Source organism: Pagrus major, chromosome 7 (assembly GCF_040436345.1).
Source record: "Pagrus major chromosome 7, Pma_NU_1.0".
NCBI classification, from domain to species: domain Eukaryota; kingdom Metazoa; phylum Chordata; class Actinopteri; order Spariformes; family Sparidae; genus Pagrus; species Pagrus major.
This window is the reverse complement of record NC_133221.1, coordinates 574,690-583,770: the sequence shown is the minus strand read 5'-3', so window position 1 is coordinate 583,770 and position 9,081 is coordinate 574,690. Positions and strand designations below refer to the sequence as shown.

The 9,081-nt window shown below is 44.4% G+C and overlaps 1 protein-coding gene across 1 annotated transcript in view; it reads left to right on the top strand.

The window, feature by feature from the left end:
• Positions 1–701: 701 nt before the first annotated feature.
• Positions 702–9,081, top strand: part of cacna1fb (calcium channel, voltage-dependent, L type, alpha 1F subunit) — a 44,761-nt gene continuing 36,381 nt past the window's right edge. Inside the window, exons 1-6 of the mRNA XM_073469935.1 lie at positions 702–784; positions 4,176–4,327; positions 4,441–4,593; positions 7,069–7,265; positions 7,380–7,483; positions 7,590–7,741. Of these exons, the coding sequence (XP_073326036.1) occupies positions 720–784; positions 4,176–4,327; positions 4,441–4,593; positions 7,069–7,265; positions 7,380–7,483; positions 7,590–7,741 (823 nt within the window). The 5' untranslated portion in view covers positions 702–719. The remainder of the gene's footprint in view (positions 785–4,175; positions 4,328–4,440; positions 4,594–7,068; positions 7,266–7,379; positions 7,484–7,589; positions 7,742–9,081) is intronic.

The following is a 9,081-nucleotide window of genomic DNA, read 5'->3' as shown; positions in this document are numbered from 1 at the left end:
TCACCTCCATCGTTTTGATGTGGAAGCAGAAATCTGACTGCACAGAGACTGTTCGTGTTTCATCAGCTGATATTCATTTAGATTTTTACTTAAACAAATCATAAACTTATTATCTGCTGACGTAGAGGCTGATTCTGATATATTTCTTAAAGTTTCTTCCTAAAATAATAATAATATTAATAATATAATAATATCAACCTGGTTCTGTCAGAAACCAACAGACATCAAAAAGTTGTTGTTTAATATGTTGAATATTTTGTAGTTTGTTTCCGTCATCACTGGTGTGTTAAAATGTCAGTAATAACTTCAGCTAGCTGATCGGCCCATGTTTCTCATACAGGGCCCGGTATATAATCTGGACCAGGTTTCTGGATGGGGAACGATTTATTTGCCATTAAATTTAATCCTCATTCAGTCGTCTGACAGTTAAAACAGACATGACAGATCTTGTGTACATGACGTGTAAAGAGTTTTTTCCAGTAGTTAAAATGTAAAGTGTAAAATGTAAAAATGTAGTAAAATGTAAAGTCTTGTTGGTGGATTCATCCTCTTGAGAGCAGGAATAAACTCTGTCTGCTCCAACCGATGTTGTGCCCTGTTTCTAATGATCCTGTGTGTAAAGGATCATGTTCTGTCTGTTTCAGGAACAAGTGGAGTACGTCTTCCTCATCATCTTCACTGTGGAGACCTTCCTTAAAATCTTGGCCTACGGCCTGGTGATGCACCCCAGCTCCTACATCCGCAACGGCTGGAACCTGCTCGACTTTGTCATCGTCATCGTAGGGTAAGAAAACTGGAGACCTGATGGATGTCAGGACTCTGGTCCTGTTCAAACTCTGGTCCTGTCCTCAGACTCTGGTCCTGTCCTCAGACTCCGGTCCTGTTCTCAGACTCTGGTCCTGTTCTCAGACTCCGGTCCTGTTCTCAGACTCCGGTCCTGTTCTCAGACTCTGGTCCTGTCCTCAGACTCTGGTCCTGTTCAGACTCTGGTCCTGTCCTCAGACTCTGGTCCTGTCCTCAGACTCTGGTCCTTTCCTCAGGCTCTGGTCCTGTTCAGGCTCTGGTGCTGTCCTCAGACTCTGGTCCTGTCCTCAGACTCTAGTCCTGTCCTCAGGCTCTGGTCCTGTTCTCAGGCTCTGGTCCTGTCCTCAGGCTCTGGTCCTGTCCTCAGACTCTAGTCCTGTCCTCAGACTCTGGTCCTGTCCTCAGACTCTGGTCCTGTTCAAGCTCTGGTCCTGTCCTCAGACTCTGGTCCTGTCCTCAGACTCTGGTCCTTTCCTCAGACTCTGGTCCTGTTCTCAGACTATGGTCCTGTTCAGGCTGTGGTCTTGTTCTCAGACTCCGGTCCTGTTCTCAGACTCCGGTCCTGTTCTCAGACTCCGGTCCTGTCCTCAGACTCTGGTCCTGTCCTCAGACTCTAGTCCTGTCCTCAGACTCTGGTCCTGTTCAGGCCCTGGTCCTGTTCTCAGGCTCTGGTCCTGTTCATGCTCTGGTCCTGTCCTCAGGCTCTGGTCCTATTCAGACTATGGTCCTGTCCAGGCTCTGGTCCTATTCAGACTATGGTCCTGTTCAGGCTCTGGTCCTGTCCTCAGACTCTGGTCCTGTTCAGGCTCTGGTCCTGTTCAGGCTCTGGTCCTGTCCTCAGACTCTGGTCCTGTCCTCAGACTCTGGTCCTGTCCTCAGACTCTTTTCCTGCCCTTAGACTCTGGTCCTGTTCAGACTATGGTCCTGTCCTCAGGCTCTGGTCCTATTCAGACTATGGTCCTGTTCAGGCTCTGGTCCTGTCCTCAGGCTCTGGTCCTGTTCAGGCTCTGGTCCTGTTCAGACTATGGTCCTGTTCAGGCTCTGGTCCTGTCCTCAGGCTCTGGTCCTGTCCTCAGGCTCTGGTCCTGTTCAGGCTCTGGTCCTGTTCAGACTATGGTCCTGTTCAGGCTCTGGTCCTGTCCTCAGGCTCTGGTCCTATTCAGACTATGGTCCTGTTCAGGCTCTGGTCCTGTCCTCAGACTCTGGTCCTGTTCAGGCTCTGGTCCTGTTCAGGCTCTGGTCCTGTCCTCAGACTCTGGTCCTGTCCTCAGACTCTGGTCCTGCCCTCAGGCTCTGGTCCTGCCCTTAGACTCTGGTCCTGTCCTCAGACTCTGGTCCTGCGCTTAGGCTCTGGTCCTGTCCTCAGACTCTGGTCCTGCCCTTAGACTCTGGTCTTGTCCTCAGACTCAGCTCTCTGGTGTCCTCTGTTGCTCTCCTGAGTCTCTCTGTGAAGTTGAAGCAGTGTTTAAGGAGATGAAGCAGTAAATTGGATGTGACTGCAGTCGACTCTGCAGCTTCCTGTCTTGTGGTCAGTGGAGGAACAAACCCTCCAGCGACGCCACAGTTTATCTCATTTTAGTGTTTTTGTGATGAGTGTTTGTGACAGCTGACTGTGATCACTGCACACTGCAACTAAATATACACATCCGCCCTCCCACAATAAACCTCCGCTGTCACAACATAACCAGAGTCCCTGCAATGAAACAGGGAATTTAACCCACCACTCTGGTGTTAACGCTGCCTTGCTGCAGGGCTGCTGCACCTCTGGTCCTCCTCTCAGGCTCCTGAAGAACCGGATGTTGGAGTCCATAGACAAACTCCTGAAACACCAGAAAGGCAGCTGCAGTCACCTTCTGTATCTTCTGAGATACAGATATGATGGACATGATGTCCACAGATGTGATGAACTGATGAAGTCATCAGAGGTTTGTATCAACACAAACAGAAAGCAGCCGGCTCGATATGAAAGAGAACAACTTGTTTCAGTTCAGCCTGTGGAAACCAGACGGTCACCTGCTGAGGTCACACTGAGTCCTGCAGGTCCTGAGCTTCGTCCTCCATGTTGGTTAATGTCCTCGCCGCGGGACGCTGACGTGACTCGGGACGACCTCTGGGCGATGATGATGAAGCCTGTTGTCATGGTAACACTGCCTGAGGACACTCTGTTCCACTTTACAGTCAGAGATGATGCACCGAGAGGCTCCTGTATGTGGGACACTCAGGGTTTCTGTAGGCCTTCAGTGTTCTGACTCAACACAGAGGAAGAAAAAACTGGATTCACACCAGTTCTGAATAACCAGAGTCAGAGTCTGTTCAGACTGAGTGATCTGATCAGTGTTCAGCTGATCTAGTCTGTCACTTCACAGCTACATTAACCTGCGTCTGAGTGACCACCTGGGATGTGATGTCACTTCCTGATCTATATGAAACAAACCCGTCCATCACTGGGACAAACAGACTCCATGTTTCTACACAAAGACAGAAAGAAGTTCATGTAGAACATTTGCTGAATTTACAAGAAGGAACAAATAATGAAGAATTAGTCAGAGACAGAGTTTCACACAGTTTATAAAGTGTCTCCAACTCAACAACTCACTAAACTGACACATTTGTTAAGGGAGTCTGGGGACAAAGAAGTAGCCTATATTGCAGGGGTCGGCAACCTTTGTGACATGGAGTGCCAGTTTGAAATTTTCTTCTCATCTAGTGTGCCATTATCAACAATAACGCAAAGTTAAATTATGACACAAAATACAAAAACATTTCCAATATACCTGGAATTTTATTCCATCCATAGAGCACATCTCAAAACACATAAACATTTCATAAACATAGTGCTCTGGGAAGAGAGGCCAAACCAAAACTGAGACCACAGTGCCTTGTCTTAAAGCCTGCATCTGCTACAGCGCTGCGGCGGGAGCTGTCACTCAAACCCATGAAATCAGGACACACATAAAGTGAGGAACACTGAGGTGCCAGCGTGCCAGCGTTTATGCCGCGGCGTGCCACCGGTGGCACGGGTGCCAAAGGTTGCCGACCCCTGCTATATTGGTTACTGAAACGTGAGTGTTTGAAATAACCTTTGTGGCCATTCGATTAGAGTTTACGATGCATTAAAGGGCTCCAAAATGTATCTGTCAGACCAAAATGATTTTTATGTTTTTATTAATTGATATCGGATCATTTGAATCTGCAACCCAGCCGCATTCACACCGACACATTAATGTATGCAGATGACACTGTGCTGTCAATCATCTTTGTTTTTCCCTTGTTTGCTCTGTTTTCATGATCAGAGTGTTTCTGCAAGATGGATTTTAAACATCGAGCTTTCTCTTCTTCTTCTGATGTTTTTGCTGTCTTTGTTTGTGCAGGTTATTCAGCGTGGTCTTGGAGACTATGACTCATAAATCTGATGTTCAGGCGACGACTCATCACGTTCCGGGGAAACCTGGAGGTTTGGACGTCAAAGCTCTGAGAGCCTTCAGAGTCCTGAGGCCCCTCAGACTGGTTTCTGGAGTCCCCAGTGAGTTTACTGGACTGCTGTGTGTGTGTGTGTGTGTGTGTGTGTGTGTGTGTGCGCGTGTGCGTGTGTGTTCTGTATTGTTGTACATGTGTAAAGCTGTGTGTGTCTGTCAGGTCTGCAGATTGTGTTGAACTCTATCATGAAGGCGATGGTTCCTCTGCTCCACATTGCTCTGCTGGTTCTCTTCGTCATCATCATCTACGCCATCATCGGCCTGGAGCTCTTCATAGGACGCATGCACAGGACCTGCTACTACATAGGATCAGGTAGGTACACACACACACACACGCACACACACACACACACACAGACACACACACACACACACACACACACACACACACAGGGGCAGAGGGAGATCAGACTATTTCCAGGCCAACTCTGTGATCAGAGCTTGAAATAGCTTCACATTAAAGGAACAGTTCACAGTAATCTAAGTCAGAACATTTCTGGAGCTTCACAGTGAAACAGAGTTGCAGCGTTCTGCTGAACAGCTGAAGCAGCTGGAGATGATTTAAACATCAGATGTCTCCATGCAGCTCGTCTGCTGTGATCACAGAGATCACAACCTGATCTGAGGAGACCAGATTCACAGCCTTTATTAACATGAAGTCTTCACTGGAGCTGCTGAGCTAACAGTGTTAGCATGCACCCCGTCTGAAGTGTGAGGGTGTAAGTAACATGTTTTTGTAAAAGCCCTGAAAAGGGAGTATTTGAGTGAAAGATGAACGGACACAACTTTCCTCAGATCATGTATATAATGACTGAATTATCACACATACACACATCACACATACTATTAATACAAACACCAGTATGACAATGTGTACAATTCTCCTGCTGAATATCTACCAGTGTTGCCACAGTTACCTTGAAAAAGTAATCTGATTACTCCTTTAAAAAGTAACTTAGTTACTTTACTGATTACTTGTTTTTAAAAGTAACTTAGTTAGATTACAAGTTACTTTTGAGTCAACCGTGTTTAAGGGCAGCATTTCCTCTACAACATACCGCCTGACCAACTTCTTCAACTCTCCCCCACTGACTGAAGTCCAGCTTTTGTTGTTTGGGAGGTGGGGGACCTCCTGCAGAAGTCGAGGCCGTGGCTTTGCTCGCAGCTCTCTGCTTAACACCACCTGGTGGGACTTGCTCTGTAAACTTAACTGTGCTGTGCTGCGACTCCAAATGTTTCTTCAAATTTGACGTCGTGTTTTTGAAGCTTGATAGTACTTTGGCGCCAGCACAGAGTGTACAACGAACCTTAATATTCTCATCTTTATTTGACACGAACTCAAAATAATGACTGTATTTCCAGCTCGAAAATGCGCATCTCTCACCTCCCTCCATTGTTGTTGTGTTTGTGTTGCTGCGTGGTGTACACGTGAGTTGCCCTCATGCTGAAAACGTGACACTCCCCGAGATGCAAGAAGAAAGCAAAAATATATATTTTTACTAAGGAAAATGACAAAAATAATAGTAACGCACGGTGACTTGAATAAGTAACTTTAATCTGATTACTGGTTTGGAAATATTAACGCGTTAGATTACTCGTTACTGAAAAAAGTGGTCAGATTAGAGTAACGCGTTACTAAGTAACACGTTACCGGCATCACTGATATCTACAGAACTGAAATACGACTATACTGGAATATTACCATAGTAAATGTACATCAAAACATCTATTATGTCACCTAGTACTTGTATTAATTAACCAACTTTAAATACCAGTGATAAAGTAAACATAACATGTTTACTTTATCTTCTAATATACTGATAACATGTTGCAACTCACAATTTACAGTAGTACACTCACTCAGTAACATTTCAACAACATAAATATAGAATAGCCGGCACACTACAACACTAGTCACATAGTTTTTCCACGGCCATGAGGTACTACTATTCCACAGACGACGTACGGTAGCATTAGCATTAGCATTGCAGGAGGTTAACGTGGCTAGCTTAATCGTCGTCAGTTAAACAGCTCCATAACTTCACACTACACGAACATACTGTATTACCAATAGTTTCCTGAGCACATATACACATTCACCTAACACACTAGTAAATATTAACCGTTATTATGAGGAACTCATACCTGAAAAGGGAGTGTTTGAGTGAAAGATGAACGGACACAACTTTCCTCAGATCATGTGTATAATGACTGAAGGGAGGACGCGAGGTGTTCCTTAACATTGCTCAAAAGTGCTACACTCCCTCTGTTGGATCCCACTGGTAACTACTGTTTTTTTTACTACTGCTGGTGAATGAATGACTTTTTGAATATAACATAAGAAAACACAAAAATACTGTTCTCCAACTGCTGCAACTGACAGTAAACGTTATAAACATAAAGTAACATAACATGAAAATGCTCAAGCATTAAAACATGAGAAATTAGATGTTACTCTGCTACTTCAGCTGAATTGCTGGTAAAACACATTATTCCATCTGTCACATTTTCAGGTCAGATTGTGATCTGAGTGAACAGTCGGCTGTCACACATCTGTCTGATAATTTCAACGTGTCCATCAAACAGGGATTATTCTGTTCTTCATGCACGTTGGACATATGAAGAAATCCCTCCTCTGTTTCTGCAACATTTAAAGTTGTAATAATAATGAAAACATTTGTCAGAATAAAGGAAACATAAATTAACGGAATGAAATCTGAGATTTAAAATATAATTTCTTAACGAGCAGATTAATAATCTCCACTCTTAATTTAATCTCTTGTTCCAGATAATTACGTGGAGGACGACCCGGTGCCGTGTGCGTTTGCCGGTCACGGTCGTCAGTGTAACATTAACGGCTCGGAGTGTCGGGGGAGGTGGGACGGACCCAACGGAGGAATCACCAACTTTGACAACTTCTTCTTCGCCATGTTGACGGTGTTCCAGTGCATCACGATGGAGGGCTGGACTGACGTCCTCTACTGGGTAGAAGCCTCCTGCTCTCTATGTCCTCATGTGGTAACAGACCCAACTGTCTGTCTTCTGTCTCACTGTCCTGACTGTGTGTCTCTGTGTGTGTCTCTCTGTGTGTGTGTGCAGATGAACGACGCCATCGGGTTTGAGCTGCCCTGGGTTTATTTTGTCAGTCTGGTGATTTTCGGATCGTTCTTCGTTCTCAACCTGGTTCTGGGAGTCCTTAGCGGGTTTGTCACCTCTCTGATGAAATGTTTTAGTTTCACAGGTCTGTTGAGGCTCGCTGGTGTTTGTTTAAGGTTTAAATATTGTGTGAACGTTGTGTGAACGTTGCAGAGAGTTCAGTAAGGAGAGGGAGAAGGCGAAGGCTCGGGGAGATTTCCAGAAGCTGAGGGAGAAGCAGCAGATGGAGGAGGATCTGTGTGGGTACATGGACTGGATCACTCAGGCCGAGGACATGGACGAACTGGACGAGGACGGAAACCCACGTAAGACAGTGTGTGTGTGTGTGTGTGTGTGTGTGTGTGTGTGTGTGTGTGTGTGTGTGTGTGTGTGTGTGTGTGTGTCCTTCAGCAGTGCCTCGTTTATTAACACTTAATTAAAACATCAGTCAGTGACATCAAGTTAATGGATGTCAATTAATGAAGCCAATTAAAACTCATTAGTGGGTCAGTGAGACAGAAACTCATCAGATGTCAGCTGTGACATCATCACCAACCAGTGGTGGAGTGTAACTAAGTACAATTACTACTTTACTAGTACTGTACTGAAGTACAGTCTTGAGGTACTTGTATGTTACAACTGTACTTTTACCTGAAACTGATGTGAAAGATCCACATTCACATGAAAACTCAGCTGGTTTCATGTCTTTTATTGACACATGATGAGTGAGTCAGTATTATCAGCGGGTACCGGCCCGTCACAGACGGATCTGTGTAAATGTTTTTCTGTATTGGTCAATATGAAACTGTTTGGTTTGACAGAACATGATGTCAGAAAAGATCCTTGAGTTGGTTTATAATTATTACATTTCCAGTGAAGTTTACTGTATACGGGCCGATATATGGTCCTGAGAATTCTTTACTCCTTAATATCAGCGTTGGTATTGATCCAAACATCATGTATCAGTTGGGTTCTATATATATATTCATATGTGTACAGCAGGGGTCGGCAACCTTTGTGACATGGAGTGCCAGTTTGAAATTTTCTTCTCATCTAGTGTGCCATTATCAACAATAATGCAAAGTTAAATTATGACACAAAATACAAAAACATTTCCAATATACCTGGAATTTTATTCCATCCATAGAGCACATCTCAAAACACATAAACATTTCATAAACATAGTGCTCTGGGAAGAGAGGCCAAACCAAAACTGAGACCACAGTGCCTTGTCTTAAAGCCTGCATCTGCTCGAGCTTAATAATCATAACAATAATAATAATAATAATAATAATAATAATAAAAAAGTGCAACTGTATCTGTACTGTACAGAACTGTAATCCAGCTGTTTGCTGAGCTCTGACATTTTCAGCCATTTCATCGATACGTCGCTGAACACTTCTAGCTGACTTGGGAATGTCCTTTATTCGTGACTTGATCGTTTCTTTATTTGGCAAGCTTTCAAAAACAGCATCTGAGCAACTGAGAAAAGCCTCCTTAATAAATTCGCCATCCGTAAACTGCTTCCCATGCTTTGCAATGCAATGCGATAGCTTGCTTCTGTCCCGTGATTTTTAGCAGTGGTAAAAACTTTGAGGGAACTGGCTTGTTTATCATACCTGGACACAGCACGTTTAATTGACTCTGCTTTGTCTGCTTGGTCTTT